General features: G+C 39.3%; 1 protein-coding gene across 4 annotated transcripts in view; it reads right to left on the bottom strand.

Moving 5' to 3' along the window:
- The window catches only part of acot7 (acyl-CoA thioesterase 7), a 217,199-nt gene that overhangs the window by 16,723 nt on the left and 179,168 nt on the right, over positions 1–21,308 (bottom strand). For all 4 annotated transcript variants that reach the window (XM_051931294.1, XM_051931295.1, XM_051931293.1 and 1 more), the window contains one exon: positions 12,686–12,864. In XM_051931294.1, the coding sequence (XP_051787254.1) occupies positions 12,686–12,864 (179 nt within the window). The remainder of the gene's footprint in view (positions 1–12,685; positions 12,865–21,308) is intronic.

The raw sequence follows: 21,308 nt of genomic DNA, 5'->3' as shown, positions 1-21,308 counted from the left end.
AGGAATACTGCACCCAAAAATGATAATGCAATTTCATTGTCATTATTGGCATTTATTATAATTTTGTTATCTTCATTCATGACATTAAAATTTTTCCTATGCCATAACTTCCAAAAACACAGGGTAAATAACAGTTAAAAAAAATATCGTTTTTGGGAGGAGTATTCTTTTAACTCTCAGCAAAGACAAAATGAATGAAATGCAGCTGGGATCTCCCAAAACCTCTGTTCCAGAAACATGGAAGTAACGCCTGGCAAGCCTGTCATTTCAGGAGGCAATAAACTGCCTACATGCTGGGAAACACCCCCCTCTCAGGGAACAATTGCTGTGTTAAAGCAACTTCAAAATGAGTTAATGTGGGCGAAATGTCTGTGCACCTTCACAGAGATGTGTGCCCTGGAAGCCGAAGAAGGAGCAGCTTTAAAGAAGGCAGCTGCATATCAGAGTGTCTAGTGCAGGTGTGCACCCTTTGGGATTTCAAAGTGATACCACGTAGCATGTCTTTAGTACCTTCTTTACTTTTAAATTGATACCATTGGCAAAAATCAGTCTTTGTTGAATAATACAAACAATTTGAAACAGAATGGGTAATTGTTTTTCCAGGTATTTTGAGGGTTTCAATTCCATTGAGCTGCAGCCATGCAGCAAAAAGCAAGCTGACCTCCAAAGCTGTACTGTAAACCTCAGACGCCAAATCAAATAATCAATAGTAGAGGCCTGTTTAGTGGATGACCTACCAAAAGCACAGTGAAGCAGAAAAGCTGTGAATAAAATACTGTGTTGTAAAATTTTTCAACATTTTCTTAACCTAGCCCATCATAATGCACACAATAAAAACCCAAACTCTCATAACAGGCCAATTTATGCTTATCAGTTTCTACAACATGTGGGAAGAAATCAGAATATCCAGTGAAAGTCCACATGGGAAGGATGTACATGTTTGTGACTGCTGCTGGAATAAAGGCTAGACCCCTGAAGGCATAAGATATAATGCCCCAATCACTATGACACCACAAATCTCTTTGAAATCACCACTATTTACATTGTCATGAACAGCACTTCCCTGTATTCACCAACATGTACCCTTGAGACACAAGTGAAAGAAAAATAAACTCTCAGATGAGAAAACATGTCAGCCATACTGAATCCAGTACAAGACTGAAGTGGATGGGGCCTTTCTCAGGTGTAACCCTCAGGTGGGTACCAGTCTATTGCAAGGCATGTTTATGTGCGCTATCACACAATTACAATGGGTCAATTCAGAAACACCACTGGAATAAAACACACATCATATGTTTGGAGAAAAGCTGCAATATCTTTATTAAAAAAATCAATGGGTAGAGAAGGCAATCTGAACAAAGACAGTGACTAGGTATGGATCTGAAAACAGTCCAGAAGTTAAGACACAATGAAATAAATAAAAAATTTCAAATACTGTTTTTTGAAACGGAAGCGCAAATGTTTTCTGCTCAAAAAGTCCAATTTTATTTTGTGATCAAATATTTAGTGTAGTTCAAATAACATTAATGAGCAACAGAAATAATAATAGTAACAGGTTTCTCATGAACTAAACAATCAACCGAAAACAATTGTAAATGAAAAGTGACAATATTTTAAAGTATCATACTAAGTATTTAAAATAAAAAGGACGGGACTTTCAAAACAGCTTTTATTTTAGTTTCTAATAGTAAATAAAATGTAATGGAAAATGTATTTCTTATGTCAAATATTAATAAACAAGTTGCTCTCACTGTCAGAGGAAGCTAGTTCTCAAAACAACACTGCATCATCTTAAATAAAATTCATATAAAATGTTGTGTGTGTGCCAGCTAGCTATGTAAAGATCATTTCAGAATATGATGCAGCTATCGAAGAAAGAAAATAATGAGAAATGGGCAAAATCTTTATAAATGTAACCATGTTCGGAATTAACAAGCGTTTAATATATGTTATAACTGAGGTGGTTCTTGAGATAGAAGCAAGATAAGACAGTTTCTTTTATTAATATTTATCCCCCAGTACAGTAGTGAGCAGCCAGTGACACACTACTCAAAGAAAGCAATAAACAAAACACATGAGACAAACCCATTCCAGTCCACTAATGTGTTAGTGTCCAAGTAGTCTCCTTCTATGGTGCCTATCCTGCACCTGATGACACTATGATACTCTGAACACATGACAATAATGACACTATAAACCTGTCCATATGTGGTATATAGTTCAAAGATCTGCTTACCAACGGTCCAGAAATTTATAGAGGACAAGAATACCAAGTTCATCATTGATCTATGCTCCAAGATGCACCACCATGTTCAGCCTTGAGTAAAAACATGATATTTCTATGGCCCATCCATAACTAGCACAGAAATCCACTAACAATTTATCACTTGTGTTCAGACTTGGGAGACCTTTTCTCTCTATTCCACCATTCCAGATGCCTCTGGCGTTCCCCAATGTTAGAATGTTAAAATCTTGCAGGAAGGCTAGAGAGTTAGAAAGCTGATTCTCAAAATAGAAACATGAATGCAAGAAACATTCTCCAACAAAAAACTGCACTGAGGTGTATATTTTGTCTACTGTCGTAACTTCCAGGTGAACAGATCTCAGCCGCTGCTTGTAAGTACGCGCACACCCATCTCCAGGTTTCACCACAGGAGACAACCTCTATGGTGATGAGGATTACTAGATGCTATAGCCAAAAGGTGTTCAGTGCCTGTAACATCTAGCCCTGTATGGTGTGCACGAATAGAGTGCAGTCTTTAAAAAATTCTACCAATTCAAGAAAATGGGTGGGAGACAGGAAAAATTAACTTCAACTGGATATTGTTGGAAAATGGTAGGAATATTTTGAGTAGCAGAAAAACTCTGAACTAGTAAGAATACACAGGTGGATAAGATAAAACCCACTCCACTAGGGGTGTTTCTTCCTACCTATCTGGTTCCTGATTTCCAGTAATTGAAAGTATCCAGTTTGGAGACATGAAAGCAGTTTTTTTTTTCTGTGTGCAGATGCCGTTGTCCTCTGTGCCTTATTTGACTGTAACCATCTGCACACACTAATGCACAAGTATATAGGTGAGGGTCACAAGGTCGAGATAAGAAACAATATCCTACAATCTAAGAGTATGGAAATCTACAACTGGCTCAATCTCTACAATTGAGGGAGGATGACTGTCCTGAGTTTATATGGCTCAATGCCTGGTTACAAAAAAATGGTGTAGGACATCATATGACTGACCAATGGATCCGAGCAGTGGCTGCAGAAATGTGGCAGATATACCAAATGGCAACAATAAAGTATGAACTAAGTGCTTGAGAAAAAAACGTTCTATATACAGTGGTGTGAAAAACTATTTGCCCCCTTCCTGATTTCTTATTCTTTTGCATGTTTGTCACACAAAATGTTTCTGATCATCAAACACATTTAACCATTAGTCAAATATAACACAAGTAAACACAAAATGCAGTTTGTAAATGGTGGTTTTTATTATTTAGGGAGAAAAAAAAAATCCAAACCTACATGGCCCTGTGTGAAAAAGTAATTGCCCCCTGAACCTAATAACTGGTTGGGCCACCCTTAGCAGCAATAACTGCAATCAAGCGTTTGCGATAACTTGCAATGAGTCTTTTACAGCGCTCTGGAGGAATTTTGGCCCACTCATCTTTGCAAAATTGTTGTAATTCAGCTTTATTTGAGGGTTTTCTAGCATGAACCGCCTTTTTAAGGTCATGCCATAGCATCTCAATTGGATTCAGGTCAGGACTTTGACTAGGCCACTCCAAAGTCTTCATTTTGTTTTTCTTCAGCCATTCAGAGGTGGATTTGCTGGTGTGTTTTGGGTCATTGTCCTGTTGCAGCACCCAAGATCGCTTCAGCTTGAGTTGACGAACAGATGGCCGGACAGTCTCCTTCAGGATTTTTTGGTAGACAGTAGAATTCATGGTTCCATCTATCACAGCAAGCCTTCCAGGTCCTGAAGCAGCAAAACAACCCCAGACCATCACACTACCACCACCATATTTTACTGTTGGTATGATGTTCTTTTTCTGAAATGCTGTGTTCCTTTTACGCCAGATGTAACGGGACATTTGCCTTCCAAAAAGTTCAACTTTTGACTCATCAGTCCACAAGGTATTTTCCCAAAAGTCTTGGCAATCATTGAGATGTTTCTTAGCAAAATTGAGACGAGCCCTAATGTTCTTTTTGCTTAACAGTGGTTTGCGTCTTGGAAATCTGCCATGCAGGCCGTTTTTGCCCAGTCTCTTTCTTATGGTGGAGTCGTGAACACTGACCTTAATTGAGGCAAGTGAGGCCTGCAGTTCTTTAGACGTTGTCCTGGGGTCTTTTGTGACCTCTCGGATGAGTCGTCTCTGCGCTCTTGGGGTAATTTTGGTCGGCCGGCCACTCCTGGGAAGGTTCACCACTGTTCCATGTTTTTGCCATTTGTGGATAATGGCTCTCACTGTGGTTCACTGGAGTCCCAAAGCTTTAGAAATGGCTTTATAACCTTTACCAGACTGATAGATCTCAATTACTTCTGTTCTCATTTGTTCCTGAATTTCTTTGGATCTTGGCATGATGTCTAGCTTTTGAGGTGCTTTTGGTCTACTTCTCTGTGTCAGGCAGCTCCTATTTAAGTGATTTCTTGATTGAAACAGGTGTGGCAGTAATCAGGCCTGGTGGTGGCTACGGAAATTGAACTCAGGTGTGATACACCACAGTTAGGTTATTTTTTAACAAGGGGGCAATTACTTTTTCACACAGGGCCATGTAGGTTTGGATTTTTTTTCTCCCTAAATAATAAACACCATCATTTAAAAACTGCATTTTGTGTTTACTTGTGTTATATTTGACTAATGGTTAAATGTGTTTGATGATCAGAAGCATTTTGTGTGACAAACATGCAAAAGAATAAGAAATCAGGAAGGGGGCAAATAGTTTTTCACACCACTGTATTAGTCAATCTTCATCTTAGCCATCCCCCAAAATGAAAAGCCATGCAGAGTGATCAAAAGAAAAATGTTTTTGTGCATAATTGCCAGGCTCTCACTCAATTACAAGAGACAACCTGGACATTTTGGGAGACTTTAGAATTAAGTTGCAGCTTCTGTGGAGTCTGAGTATCTGGTGAGGAGGTCCCCTGCGGCACTTCCACAGCCCACTGTGAGGAGAGGTAAGAAATGCTAGAGAGATAATAGTTCTCATTTGGTCTGTGAGCAACTGGGAATTTCTAAAAGGGTGCCATGAGACTGAGCTTAGGTAAGCATGTTCTTAATCCCTAACCCTCACATGAAGAAGACAATAGAATACACGATACATTAAAATTTGTTTACACTCTCGCACTCTGTATAATTACATCCATGCCAACAAACTCTATCAGAACTCAAGGTCCTATAGCTTTATCATAATGGATTCTGATACCGTTGGCTATCAGCAGCTTGCAGTTTTCTAAACATGTCAGACCCCAATATTCTGTCCAGTTTTCCCGATTGAGGGCATATCCCTACTGAATTATATCTCTGTATTCCTCATTTTTACCACTCGAGAACATGATCCTTCCTACCCAATACCAATATTCTGCTTCTTATGGCCTCTGGTCAGATTTCTGAAAGTTAAATATTGCAATATTGAGCTTGGCAGGGTTTAAACGGCCAAAGTCTCTGGACCAGCTGATATGTGACAGCATCAGAGAAATGAGATTGGAGCCTTAACTTCAGATATTGCTCTAATGCATGTGTTTGACAGGGTTAAAACAGGTTATTTTTATGCCCTCTATGTCAGGGTCAGTAATGTCTGCAGTGTAACATCTTGACAGCAGTGAAATTATGGCACTTCAAAAAGGCTTAAGGGCTGGAGGAGCCATGTCATCAGTCTGCTGGATCTCATGTAATCTGGTCATCTCGATTTGACAAAAGGTTTTTTCTAAAAACCAGGGCAGTCTTGTAACTGTCATCATACTTCAGCTGCTTTCTTTAATAAATCTGTGAAAATAGCATTGCAATGACCAAAAAGCCTGTTCTTCCGACACATAAAAAGGAGACTCCTACCTATAAATTTGACAGCTCCCAGTCAACCATTTGCTAACCTTTATTTCTGGGTTCTTCTTACCATTAACAACACATTTATTTGCTAAGAGGGGAATGCCTTGTGTGACACTAACGCACAGACTTTTCTGAGAGGCCTTCCCTTGTTTCTCTATTTCTCTTTTCCAATATGCTAATTAGCAGCAGCGCTCAAGGGTAACAAAGCCACAAGACCATCTGCAGTCCCCTCTCTCCGGCCCACTGCAGCCCACTGCAGCCAATCCCAGCCCCCCGTCTGGGAGCTAAAACGAGATGTTCTAAAAATAGACACACGAGGAGGATTTTTTCACACGAGTGAAAATCACCTGAAGTCAAAAAATAGAAGCCAGGGGCTTGTCAATGTGCTATTTATAACCTTGAACTATCTGGGGCAGCTGTACTATTCCTAAATATCAAATCAAAAGCTCTTTCATTTGTTGTTTTATATGTTTTTTGGATTGTTTTTTTAATCCTTCATCAACATTTCTCAGCATACATTTATTAGAAAAAAAATGTTATATTTCTAAAATACAGTAAAAATCATTAAGATAGTAAATATGTCCTGACAAGCAGGAAATCTTGACTTGGCTTTTCAAATCAAAAAGACACACAAGAAATGCTTCTGGCTAAGCTTTATTTTGGTAGATTTTCATAATACAATTCTTTGGATTGTGATATATGTATACCTGCACTCATACAGCATTACATTTGTAATTCAGGAGACAGTTTTTAATTCAAAATTTATGGTTCATAAATTTATATCCAGGAATGACATATTAGTTAATGTTGCAGCCTCACTGATCCACCATCCTAGGTTCAAATTCCATGCCCAGGTCCTGGTTCTGTGGAGATTCCATATTCTCCACATGCATCAGTAGGCTTTTCTCAGGGTGGTTAGGTTTTCCTCCTGCATTCCAAAACTATGCATGTCACGTTAACTGGTGATTGTGCCTTGTGTCCCATCAAGGGTACATTTCATATCATTGAGGTTAGTTTTTGGTATAGGAAGTAAAATACCATCTGACAAGTTTATAAAAGAGGTGATGAACTTCATTTAGGAAGTAACAAGAAACAAGTATTCAATTCTGTTTAGAATCTGATCAGTCCTACCTACAGAGTTACTGAGTTTGCATAATGAGATTCTTTTATAAGTGGCCAGGTACTCCAGCAATTGCATAACACAACATTTTCAAAACTTTTTAGTTCAAGTCATTGTCTCAGTCCATCAGAGCATTTCTTCACATATATACCTACAAACTGGGACAGTTTAGAGATTCCAAAGAATCTAACCTGCATGTTTTTTGTGATGTGAAAAGAAAACTGGAGCGCCCAGAAAAAAATACACACAGAGACTTTTGTAGAATATAATCCACACAAATAACAACTGGCATTGGATTTGAACGCAGTATACTAGATCTGTGAGGCAGCAGTGCTGAACACTATACCATTGTGTTGCCCTAATCTGAACCCAGAACTCCAGTGTAGTGCACCAGACTGATGCCATCCCAATGCTGCCAACATGACAGAAAATGTAAATAACCAAAAAAAAATAAATGATCAGTCAGTTTCTACTCACCTCAATGACTGTTCATTTACAATAAATAAGAAACAACAATGCTCCAAGCCAAATTGATAAAATGCATACTATTGCTAGTAGTATTTATTTTCATAAATACTGCCAAATTAGGAAGAATTTACTGTTAGTAGTGATGCACCAACATAAAAATTCTGGGCCAAAGCCAAAATATCAGAAAACACTGCACTGAATAGCACTTTTCACATATTTGTTTTTGTGCTATTGCAAGATAATGGAAAATTATTTTACAAGAGTCCATCTTTTCAAGGAGGGCATATTTAAATAAATGAACTGAAAATAGATACTGTAAATGAGTGAATAAATAAAAACAGTAATAAAATATGAGTAGATTTAGCTTGTTGCAGTGCTTTGTCCATTTCAAGTCATATTGTATTGTTATAGAAATATGAAAAAATGCTCAAAGCTCATAATAGTGAACTATGTATTAAAGAATACATAAAAGAACTTGGACTGTAAATACAAGTCAAAATGTGAACTGTGAGCTAATACCGCTTAGCCTGTCAGCAATAAGGACACCTGAGTAAACAGCCAACAATTAGAAAACCTGCATGTTTTAACTTTGTTTAAATGAAGATTCCTTAAACATTTAAGCACTGGACTCTAATTCCATTTTAAAAACACTCTATATTTTTCAATGACTACTATAGATTGATTTTAAATTCTACATCTTTACTGACATGACCTTTGTATCTTTAAGATAATTCTTTTAGAATCTTAAACAAAATAGATTGTTACAAATACCTTTTTGTAATTTATTAGACCTTGGGTAATTAGAATCCAAATGGAAAAACAATTTGAGAATGGCAGACAACTCAAGATTATTCTTGGAAACGTTGTTAATTTGACATGAAGTTAAATCTGGGATGCATGCAGAACAGAAACAGGAAGAGCCGAGCAGGAGAGTGAAGAACAAGGAGAGCAGAGAAGGGAACAACAAAAGAAAGAAGAACCCAATGAAATTGGCAAGGACCTCTGTGGAGTGAAAAGCAGGCTGAAGCAACTCTGCACCCAGACTTTAAAGACTCGCCTTTCATCATCTTTGTTTTCTGGATAAATACTTTTAATAAGACACTTTTCCAAATACATTTCCAAAGCTTTCAAGACTCTTTTCAAATATATTTCCTATTTTTGCTACCATCAACTTTACTGTGTTTCAATTAATGTCGCTTCATAATATATTGGTTTTATACTGTTTGATTGGTACAAGGTATACTGATTGAAGCACCTTGTGTGGGTGACTGCCATATTCCCACAGGGGTCAGCTGCTGAGAAGAGATGCCCTCAATAAAAAGCAGCACAGTGAGTGGGCACCTGCTTTGGTGATTGGCACAGGTGTAGTTCATGTCTGAAGACAACGAATTGGTCTGCTTGTGCTCAGCTAGTAAGTCTCTTTGCTTGAGGCAGCTGTCCACATGCAGGTAAAGCTGTATATGTGGGGGATTATAAAGCAGATACTCAATACTTATATTAAACCATTAATAGTATCTATAGTATAGGAAAACCAAAATAACAAACAGAAATTTCCATGATAATATATTCAAGGTATAATAATAAGAGTACCTGGTCTGGGTGGTAGCAGCTGAGGGGGGACACCTCCAATAAAACAAGCAGTGTGGTGAGTGGGCACCTGCTTTGGTGTTTGGTATGGGTGTAGCTTAACTGTCTGGACTGCTTATGCTGAGCTAGTAAGTCTTTTTGCTTAAGGCAGCTGTCGACGTGCAGATAAGACTGTACACGTAGAGCATTATAAAGTAGATATATTAGGGTAAAATTCCAAAACCATACACATATGATACTCATTCTTTATTAAGCTCAACTTGTTTAATTATAAGTGTTTTGTGCCCCGATTCAATTCCTTTACCATTTGCTTTTGCTTTAATAAAAACATTGCAATTTCCCCATGTATGTTGCAACTACTCATTCTTCATTATAAACTAATCTGTTCAAATCTTCTAGAGAAGACATCCATACTATTCACAATGCAGTGCAGTGAAATGTATTACTTATTGCTTATAGTACAGGAGGAGAGTAAAAGAAACAAAAATCACACATCTGGCCAAAAAGTGCATTCATTTTCCTCTTTAGGCCAAATACTGGATTTACCATTTTTTGTTCTTTCTGGCTAAATAATTTTGGTGGCCAAAAATTCAGTGCATCCCTGAGTGTTGGCCTAATATTTGAAAGTCATAAAATATTTGGTGTACAGATAAAGTGATAAGATTAGGCTACAGTTTACACAGTAAGACCAATTATTATTTTATAGGTGGCCTACAGTGACAGGGTGCTCACATACTATATAATGCAGTACGTGTCTCAGTACTAACTCTTTGTCTCGAGTGGGATCTGCATGAATTTGGTATACCACACACCCTTGGTACCTCAATTTGTCTTCTTTTCTGTTCTCTTCATATACACCACTCTCTGCTATTCAGGCTGATATATGGTGCAGAGCCAGCCCTAGACAATTTCGGGCCCGAAGCAAACTGATACCGAGGGCCCCGTAAGGGGCCCGACCCCTGCAGCTAGGGGGTCCGGGGCAGAGCTCTGGCCACCAAGTGATTTCCTGCATTCTGAGCTGCAGAAATGCGTTTTTCCGGCATCTACAACCATCACTTTTTGATGATTTCCGTTTGACACTGACTGGCTTCTTCTTTACGTTTTTGAGCACCTGATTTATATTTCTTTGGCGGTGGAACTGAAGACATTTGGAATACAATAATTTCAAACTGTGGAAATTCGGCAAGGCCTAACTACTATCTACAAGACGTTCTTTCTAACAAAATGGGACTATATTGATACAAAGGAAAGTGATGGCTTTACGAAGAGAAGGGCCCCTTTTATGCTCTGTCGAGAATGCAGTGCGGCGGAGCGGCCCTGACTGAAGTGTAAGTGGCCGCCTACTGAGGACAGAGGCACAAATGAGCCGTGGAGGCAGCAACAGGCGCGCAGGCCTGAGTGAAGCGTAATGAAGATTGGCGTGCCGAGTGGAGATGTCCACATGGAGTAATTAAGTGATGGAATATGTTGCCGTGAATTATATATATAAAAAAATTAGTAATAGAGGTTGGAGTGAAAGAGTCTGTTGCTCCATTGGGCCCTCCGCAGCAGCATCACATCACAGGGAAAAAAAAACCTTAGGCGCAGTGGGCCCCCTCCAGCTGTGGGCCCGAAGCAGTCGCTTCGTTCGCTTCGCCCTAAGGCCGGCTCTGTATGGTGACTGTTTCTTTAAACTGCTTCAAGGACTGAGTTTCGGGTGTTAGATGGCAAAATCTGTTTTGTGTCAGTTTTTTGAAAATTTCCTTAATGTTGGTGGAAAATCTGTTCATATTTCATTCCAGTGTCAACTAATTTGCCTCTTGTTAAAGACAAATGTTTCAATGAGAAGTTTTCCCTGCTGTAGCTTTGTGAGTACTAGTTTGTAATATTTGATTTTTTTTTTTTTTTGGAAACTTTGACTACATTTCTTATCTCATCTACACTTTTACAAATAATGGTTCTTGAATGGCATTCTGGGAAGGGTTCTTTGCATATGAAGTCGGCTCTTTGTGTTTTGAAAACCTTCCTAATATGTAGAAAAAAATGAAATCTTTCATGTTTGGTAGGCTAAATAGCAGGGCACTAACAGATTAAGAAAACTTAGACTTAGAACTCTTGATGCATACATATGTAACACAGGCTATTTGGATCATGACTCATTGGTATTTCACAAAATTATTCATGGTTACTTACTATATGGAGCCTGCTAAGATCTAAATAAATAAGTTTTTTCTTGAACCTTCATGTAGATGGATCTTTTGGGGGAAAAAATGGCTCTCCTATGACATCAATCTGAAGATTCACTCTGGCACCTTTATTTTTAACAGTGTATTCTCTTCATTCATCCTTGAGATTGCGTTCAACATGGCAAGCAATCTGTATTTTGTGAACAATAAATTATGGGGGGTTGAGACAATTTAGTGACTGACAGTTATGCGTAGGTTATGGTGATACAAAAGTTCAAGTTAGGCTTCTTATTTTACATAAATATCTTTCATGTGGTTCAGGTATATTGAGGAAATGAGTATTACCTCAGAAAGTGGTATCGTCTGAAACCCATAAATTGAAGTCCTATTAGGCTGACTCAGTATGGCAAAGAATCTTCTTTAAGGTGGTGAAACTACGTACATATAAATATTTTGTTTGTGCAGAGAAACGAATGGGCAATATATGATTATGCATGTTGCCACTATTTACAAGCTATATTTTCAAGGATTCTTAATTGTCTGGTATGTGGATTTTAAAATCTGAGGAATAACATTCCAATGATGCCATGTTATACACATGCAATATTAATGAGAGGACTGGCCAGCATAGCTGCAGGCTGCCAGAAGTCACACTAAAATTAGAATCATGTAGGCCAGGAAATAACTGCACTGTAGAAGTGATGCAAAAAATATAAATAAATATATGTTACAATTCTGTAGGGACTTCATGCAACAAGGAGTTTGTGGGGGATTTGCCTTTTGGACCTACAGGAAATGTTCAGTCATAGCCAGTAGTGCAATGTGAGTATATATTTATAAAAAAAACATTTCAGACTTGCAGCATAGAAATAAAGAGGGTTTAGGGAATAATGTTTAGTGCTTGTCTTTTTCTTTCCTCTCACATGGTCTTTAAATGAATGTAAAAAGCACATGCAAAGAGCCTGATGTGTATTTTACTCACCCTCAAAAGATATACCTCCAATTTTTTTTAATTGAATTTTATTGGCAAAGGTTCGAAATAGTAAGCTCCTACTGCAGCAAAGCATTGAAAATTTCTGGTGACTAGACAGTAATGATGCATCATCTTGCTACTTTTAGCAAGTAGGCTTACATAAGGGTCAGATTGGTTTTTTTTTTCCCCCACAAAAGATAACACTTCCTAAGCGAACAGGAAATATATGGTGAAAAGCCTGTCAACATTTCTCATGGCCTATGATGACCAAGGCTACGTAAACTTAATATTGAAGAATGCCCCCAAGTCACAACAGCCACTCAAGCTCACCTTGAGAGGAGGAACAGGTAAAGGTTTCCCATCTTTGTCCAGAGAGATGAAAGTGAAGAAGGCGCTGACAGCCCGGTACTTCTCAGGTTCAAAAACACGGTCAGCATCTACAAACACTTCGATTTCCATCGACTTGTTGCTGGTAAATGTCATCCTGCCAGAAACAGTCACCACACAGCCTGGAAGAGGACATAAATCATTGACCATGAGACAAGTATGACACAAGATTTAGTTACTTTCACTAAATTTTAAAACCTCCTGTAAAACTTTGTTTTGTCTCTAAAAACTTTAAGATTTCTAAAATTTTATAAAGGAACTGTATTAGAAAATAAAAAACAAGTTAAACCAGAAGATGACATACAATATTATGTGACGAACCCTTAATGAAACCTCTGATCTGTACATTCAGTAATGCTTCATGAGACTCATTAATGGCTGTTTGGTTGGTATGAAGCAGCAGTAGTGATCACTGTAAAAAGGAATTATTTGAGCCACCCCCTCAAATAAAAAAATTGAAAAAGGCAATTTCGATGTAACATAGTTTATCAACAAACACACAAAAGTCTGATAATGTATTGAAGATGTCCATACAGAATCTATATAAGGCTGAATCTGTGGTAATAATGGTGCAGGTCAGCAGACTGTTATCCTGTCAGTATTACAGTACATTGCAATACTGTGCAGTATTACACTAAAAAAGGTACACATTGTTTTAGAAGATTTGTGCAAAAAATTAACACCAAATAAATATTACATTTCCACTATTTGATTGAAATCACGTAATGGGAAAAGCCACGATTTCCAAAAACATGACAAAAATGCTAAATCATCCTAAGGATCAAGTTCATTCCACAAGAAAGACAAAGAGTAAGTGACAGCAATGTGAAAAATGCTCAAAATCCTTTCACGGAGTTAGTCACAGCAGTTCACAGCAGTAAAAAGCCTGAGACCCTTAAGCATTAAATATATTCTGTCTCCAACACAGACTGCATGAACTTTCCTAATGACTACAGCGAAAAAACTTAAACATTTTCTATTCCTTAAAGAACCTTATAAAACTATTCAAAACTATTACGTGAACAGTGACAATCACCTTACTGAAACTGCAATGGTCACTGGTTTTGATGAGAAAGTAAAGAAGATTTAGAATCCATTCATCCCGCCACACATACTGTACAAAATCAAACATGTCTAATGCAGCTTAACGGTTGCAGAGGCTGGAGACTACATCAACAGCACTGGACGCAAGGTATGAATTAACTCTGGAAGGGATGCCAGTACATTACAGGGCACAAAATTTGGAGATGTCACTTAGCCTTAATTGTATGTCTTTGGTGGAAAAATTCTGAGGAAATGAGTGAGAGATTTTTGTTTCATGGCTCACCCAGGGATGCAAAATAAATTTAGAAAATTTGTGTATTGATGTAAGAATTGTTTGATTGATGTTAATCAATAAATAATTATACATTTTACCTTACTGGAAATGCCAGTAATTAATTCACTAATTTCGTAAGGCTCTTACTGTATTTTAGTTACCTTTCTCTGTAGGAAGGGTTTCTGGCCTTTACACGTGGATCAAGCTAACTGAAGGATACTTTCTTTAAGAAATGGAATAATACAATTTATTGATATCCCATAAGCATTACAGAAATATACATTTGTCTGTCTAGTGTCTTATCTTCTGTGTTGATACATTTGTCTGTCTAGTGTCTTATCTTCTGTGTTGATACATATGCAATTATCATAACGCTGAAAAGGATGGCTATTTACTGGCCAATTTATCTTGGCGCAGATGAACTGTTTTATGATACTAAGTCTTAAAGGATGATGTCTAACGTGTGGTGGAGTTGTGTGTCATTGTTCTGGATTCAAGTGAAGGACTCTTCTTACATTGGAGTGCACTCTTGGTGTCTGCTACATGGACCTTTGTCTATAGTGTGATGTGATGCTGTCTTCCTCAGCTTGCTGTTAGGCTGTTGTGTTCTCTTCATCTTCATAGGGAAAAGCATTACTCTTTTAAGCACAAAAGTGTAGATGCTGAAGTTCCCTTCTTGAAATAATGCTGCTTCTCAGTGTTCATAGACTGGGCTCAGAGCTTGGCTTAGCAGAGTGGATCTTAGAGATAGTTCAGAGTGTTCAGCTCCAATGCTCTATAGAGAGTAGCTTCCAGGTCAAACCAAGTTTGTGAGCTTTTTGCTCTGCAGAGAGTGAGTGGTTTCTCAGTTTATTGAGAGCAGATGAACAGATTCCTGATCCCCAAAGAGCACAGATTGCCAGCTTTATGCCTCCCAGATAGAAGAGATGAATGCAGCTAAATTGAAGTAAATTGTAACCTCCAGTAATTGGATCAAACTCACTTCCAGTGGAAAAATCAATGTCTACTTGTAGGTGTGTTATTGTGTCCATCACATCTAGTCAGAGTCCAGTTCGCCATTGCAAGACTAAGATAGAGTAAATGCCAATTTGGATATGTCTTTGTCTAAGGGAGCTTCTGCGGAAGTGTTATCTCAACTCTAATTTACACCGTTTACTATTGAATTTCAGGTAGGGGTGCAGCTGAATTTCTGCATTCCTGTTAAATCTGTTGTCTTAACAGGCGTTACGCACCACTAAACGCACTATAAAAATGGACGATGCCCACTTTGTCCTACAAATGTCTAAACTCTTCACCGAAATCAAAAGTACACAGAAGCAATCCTAGGAGTCTAGCTCCATTAGGCAACAGCACTAACCACCTCATCATCATGCCACTACCTCTTGTTAATTCTGCATCTATTCCATTTCAGGTGCTGAAAAAAATTAAAGAACATGATCATGGCTGTGGTGCAGGCTTTGTCCAAGTAGGGGGAGGCTCTAAGGAGCATGTATGTGTCTGATAGGTAAATTGCAGAGGATCAAGATATTCTGAAACCAGGAGAGTTGGAGGTGTTTCAAGACCAGCCTTTAAAGTGAAGTAAAAGCAACTGGTTTGAAGTTCTTGGAATCACTGGAATGCTCTTTATTTGGCACTGGGACACAGATGATTTCCAGAGCTGGGGAACATTCTGCAAATTCAGGGAAAGGGAGAACAGGTGCTAAAGGACCCCACAGGATGGAAAGGCACATGTCTTCAGCATCCTAGGGCTGATTCCATCTGGGCCTGCAGCATTATTCTTGCAGAGTTTTCCCAGCTCTCTCTTCACTTGATCAGCAGAGACAGATAGTCCAGACACAGGTGTAATGTCATTTTAGGGGAAGGTTGTGCATAGTACAAATGGCAGTTTGGATTTTGGGACCTCCTCAGCTTGCTCACAGAGGCTAGCTGTGTTTCAGGAGGGTGGGGTCTGACAAGAATGAAGCAAAACTTTTGAAGAAGTGGTTCAGTTCATTAGCTCTGTTCTTGTTCCCTTCTTCTGCATGTATAACAGCCTGCTTGTAGCCAGTGATAGTCCCCATCCCGTTCCACACTTCCTTTACTTTCTTCTGCTGTAACATGCTCAAGTTTCCCTCTGTAGTAGGCTTTCCCCTCAGAGAGCTCTTTTCTCAGTTCTGTCTGTACCCACTTGATTTCCTCCTTATCTCAAGATTGTTAGGCTCTCTTCTTCTTAATCAGTAGGGCTTTCTGGTATTTTGTGATCCACAGTGTGTTGTTGGGAAAACAGTGCAGTGTCTTTGCAGCAACTATGCATTTTGATGCCTCCTCCATAATCTCCTTGATCATGGACTAACTGAACAACATACCACAGAGGCTCAGGGACTATGTGTTAGAAATGGTAGTGTGTAACACTGAAGCACCACAGGAAACTGTCTTTTCTCCCTGTTCCCCAGTTCTTGCCACCTACAGAAAGTTTTAGACTGCTCCTCCATCCATAGGCTGCATTAATAATGGAGATGAGTCGGAGTACAGGCGGTTTGTAAAGGACTTCATCTTGCAGTGCCCCCTGAACCACCTGCTGCTCAACTTAATAAAGATAAAAGAGCTGGTGGTGGGCTTGAGAGTGCCAAAAAGCTTCGGAGACCAGTCAGAATTCAGGGGAAGATGTGGAAGTGGTGCAGAGTTACAAGTACCTTGGGCTTCAGAAAAACAGCAAACTCAACTGGTCTGACAACAAACTGGCACTGTACAAGAAATGTCACAGCAAACTATACTTCCTTAGGAGACACAGCTCTTTTGATGTATGTATGTAGCAAGCTGCTGCTCTATCATAGTCTGTTGTAGCCAGTGCGCTGTTATATGTTCTTGTCTCCTGAGGAAGTAACTTGAGCTCAAACGATGCACAATGCCTAAACAAACTCATCTGAAAAGCCTGCTCGCTTCATGGACTATGGGCAAACTGGAAGCTTTTGAGGATGCAAGGACAGTGGCAAAATTGGTTGTCATCACAAAAGATCCCCTGCAGCTACAGACTCATTCCACCACAATGTGCAAAAAAGCACATCTGGGGGTCTTTTCTGCTTGATGCTATCAGGCAATTCAATGCTTTCTCCCAATATCTCAAGCTAAATGCTGTGACAGTACTATAAAACAGAGGATTTTGCAGCACAGTAATTTTCAAAATATTTAAAAACTTGGGAGAGTAAATGTCACTTGTTTTTTGCTTATCTCCAGATAAACCTGCAGTTGGATAGTTACAGTGCATCCAGAAAGTATTCACAGCACATCACTTTTTCCACATTTTGTTATGTTACATACAGCCTTATTCCAAAATGGATTAAATTCATTTTTTTCCTCAGAATTCTACACACAACATTTCATAATGACAACGTGAAAAAAGTTTACTTGAGGTTTTTGTAAATTTATTAAAAATAAAAAAACTGAGAAATCACATGTACATAAGTATTCACTGCCTTTGCTCAATACTTTGCCGATGCACCTTTGGCAGCAATTACAGCCTCAAGTCTTTTTGAATATGATGCCACAAGCTTGGCACACCTATCCTTGGCCAGTTTCACCCATTCCTCTTTGCAGCACCTCTCAAGCTCCATCAGGTTGGATGGGAAGCGTTGGTGCACAGCCATTTTAAGATCTCTCCAATCGGATTCAAGTCTGGGCTCTGGCTGGGCCACTCAAGGACATTCACAGAGTTCTCCTGAAGCTACTCCTTTGATATCTTGGCTGTGTGCTTAGGGTCGTTGTCCTGCTGAAAGATGAAACGTCGCCCCAGTCTGAGGTCAAGAGAACTCTGGAGCAGGTTTTCATCCAGGATGTCTCAGTACATTGCTGCAGTTATCTTTCCCTTTATCCTGACTAGTCTCCCAGTCCCTGCTGCTGAAAAACATCCCCACAGCATGATGCTGCCACCACCATCACCGTAGGGATGGTGCCAGGTTTCCTCCAAACGTGACGCCTGGCATTCACACCAAAGAGTTCAATCTTTGTCTCATCAGACCAGAGAATTTTCTTTCTCATGGTCTGAGAGTCCTTCAGGTGCCTTTTGGCAAACTCCAGGCTGGCTGCCATGTGCCTTTTACTAAACTCTACCATACAGGTCTGATTAGTGGATTGCTGCAGAGATGGTTGTCCTTCTGGAAGGTTCTCCTCTCTCCACCGAGGACCTCTGGAGCTCTGACAGAGTGACCATCGGGTTCTTGGTCACCTCCCTGACTAAGGCCCTTCTCCCCCGATCGCTCAGTTTAGATGGCCGGCCAGCTCTAGGAAGAGTCCTGGTGGTTTCGAACTTCTTCCACTTACAGATGATGGAGGCCACTGTGCTCATTAGGACCTTCAAAGCAGCAGAAATTTTTCTGTAACCTTCTCCAGATATGTGCCTCGAGACAATCCTGTCTCGGAGGTCTGCAGACAATTTCTTTGACTTCATGCTTGGTTTGTGCTCTGACATGAACTGTCAACTGTGGGACCTTATATAGACAGGTGTGTGCCTTTCCAAATCATGTCCATTCAACTGAATTTACCACAGGTGGACTCCAATTAAGCTGCAGAAACATCTCAAGGATGATCAGGGGAAACAGGATGCACCTGAGCTCAATTTTGAGGTTCATGGCAAAGGCTGTGAATACTTATGTACATGTGCTTTCTCAATTTTTTAATTTTTAATAAATTTGCAAAAACCTTAAGTAAACTTTTTTCACGTTGTTATTATGGGGTGTTTTGTGTAGAATTCTGAGGAAAAAAGTGAATTTAATCCATTTTGGAATAAGGCTGTAACATAACAAAATGTGGAAACAGTGATACGCTATGAATACTTTCCGGATGCACTGTACATTGAGCAATAACTCCTGATGTGGTATACAGAACACAGAATCCATGGAGTCTGCCAGCCACAGCCCCGCTTTTCTTTTAAGGCAGCAGTAGCAAGGCAGGGAAGGCACAACAGCCATTCTCTTAATCAAGGTGATTAATGGAAGGTACATCTGACCCATTGAATTGGCGCTTTTCACATTGGCATGCTGGACAGGAGGGCTCTTGGAAGACTATCAGTTTGTACTACATGGAGGCTGAAGGCATCAATAAACCTGTCAGGCTACAACAAAAGAAGCAAATCACACGCAAATCAGTGCATTGAGCTGCTTTTCTGACTGCATGCACGGGAATTGCCTTCCCACCGGCCAATTCATACAGAAAGACAATGAGAAAGAAGTCTTTGACAACAAATAATTCAATTTATTCTGTATTACTGGAAGCAAATGTCTTTTCTGACACAGGTATTTTGCCATGCACTAATCTTGTTTATTTCCACCCTGCTTTTTGATATTCTTCTCCCCAGCACAGGACATCCATGACATGTTCAAGCTGATATAATAATTCTTCTCTGGTTTATCTGTTAGCAAGCAGTTAAAAAAGGGGTGCTAGTCAGTCAGTACCCCACTTGAATCTAGCTTGCCCTGCCTACAAGGAGTGGAATCCCAGCAGGCAGCAATGTGGATTTAATCTGTTTCAGCAAAAGGATAAAAGCAATTACGGTGCCTATAAGATTACTCCACTCAGCACCTGGCAGTGTTAAAAATCTTCTGTCTTTTGCTTCTGCAGTCCCACAGGAAGGTGATGTGACACTAATTAAATCATTATTCTCATTTCAATAATCTTGATCATACTCATCCTGCTTTTAATGAAAGAAAGAGAAGCGAAGGGCATCAGTGAGTGGGCTATTTGACAAAGGCCCCATTGTGCCTTGCAGCTGGTTTGCATGAAAGCTTCTCTCTTTCACATAACTGATTCTGTCAGAGGAGATGAAACAAAGGTACTTTCACTACCATCCAGGCACAGGTGCAGGTTTGAGGGTTCACAGTGCTAATTTCTGGGGAGTAAACCTCAATCCTGCTTTCAAAATGGAGAATCCAGGAAGATGGCAAAAAAAATGTGCATGTCTGTCAGCTAAGCATCTGCATTAATAACAGAGGGTTCCTTTGTTTTTACTTTTCATAGAACAGCTGAAAAAGAGAGCAAAAAGTAACCTTCTGGGTCCAAGTCATCAAAAGGCTTATTCCAGAGTGGAGTAAATATTTTGTGCTATGCAGTGCCTGTAGCAGGCTGATGAAGGTTTGAGAGCATCATTTTTATTTCACATAGTTGGATGCATATGGTCTCTGTTAAGATATTTTTAAGGAAAGTCTCAGGATGCATAAGGCACTGTGACACCAACTATTATGGGTTTGACATTTGCTGGTATATGAGAAGCTTAAACTTTCAGCTAACACTGGCATAGCTGGCTAGATTGGGTACACTTAAAAGGTGGACCTGAATGAAAAATTGTTACCAAATAAATTTCATTTTATATAGTATGTTCTACACAATATACGGCCTCCATAAGTCAAATAAAGTATTCGAAGGTTAAATGATTGGTACTTTAAGATACATTGCTTTACAGCCACTAGAGTAAAAGTGCCTGCCACTGGGAAAATTTGTTTGCATTTATTTATTTATTCCTTTATCTGAACAGACATATAAATCACAAGCACCGCTGGACTTCTGCAGCCCAGGGCCTCGCTGGCTACAGGGAACTGAAATTAATCAAGATGTATTAAAAAATGCTTGATCTTTGTTTATCAGAGAAATATTGCCGTTGTTGGACTGGCCAGTCTTGTCCACTTTAACCCATTTACCATTATCTCAAGATAACTCGTCCAATGCCTAGTCATAAGCAAACGGTCATATTCAAGTTCACTCATCTCCTGTAAACAGCAGGCAGTGACAGAGGACGGCTGTTAGGCGGCATTTGCAGCAATAAGAAAGCTGAACACAGGCTGTTGTAATCAAAAACACACGAAGAAATCACTGTATGCATAAAAAGTAAACTCTGACACCACTTCTGAATGTGTGTGGTGTATTAATGCATTCTGTACACTCTCCACACCTGAGCAGAACACTGTTAACAAGTCACTTGTGCTTTGAAGAGGTCATTCAACAATGAAGTTATACAAACACAACCTCGTGCAGTTACCCAGTTGGCCATATCGCTGAACAACAGGTAAAGTTTATTGGTAGCTGGACAGCAGTGCCCAGAATCTGCAAACTGGTGAAAAAGTAAACCCGCTAATGTGTTTTTATTTTTTTTATTATGCTTTCTGTCTTAATTTTACCTTAGAGGCTGAAAGTACTTGATAGAGACAAAAAATAGGTGGCAGAATAATCTTTAAAATATTTTTCTCCACTTCTTCTCACACTTTCTCTTTCAAACTAGACAGT

The sequence above is a fragment of the Erpetoichthys calabaricus genome, chromosome 8 (assembly GCF_900747795.2).
Source record: "Erpetoichthys calabaricus chromosome 8, fErpCal1.3, whole genome shotgun sequence".
In the NCBI taxonomy this organism is placed as follows: domain Eukaryota; kingdom Metazoa; phylum Chordata; class Cladistia; order Polypteriformes; family Polypteridae; genus Erpetoichthys; species Erpetoichthys calabaricus.
This window is presented reverse-complemented; position numbering and strand designations above follow the sequence as displayed.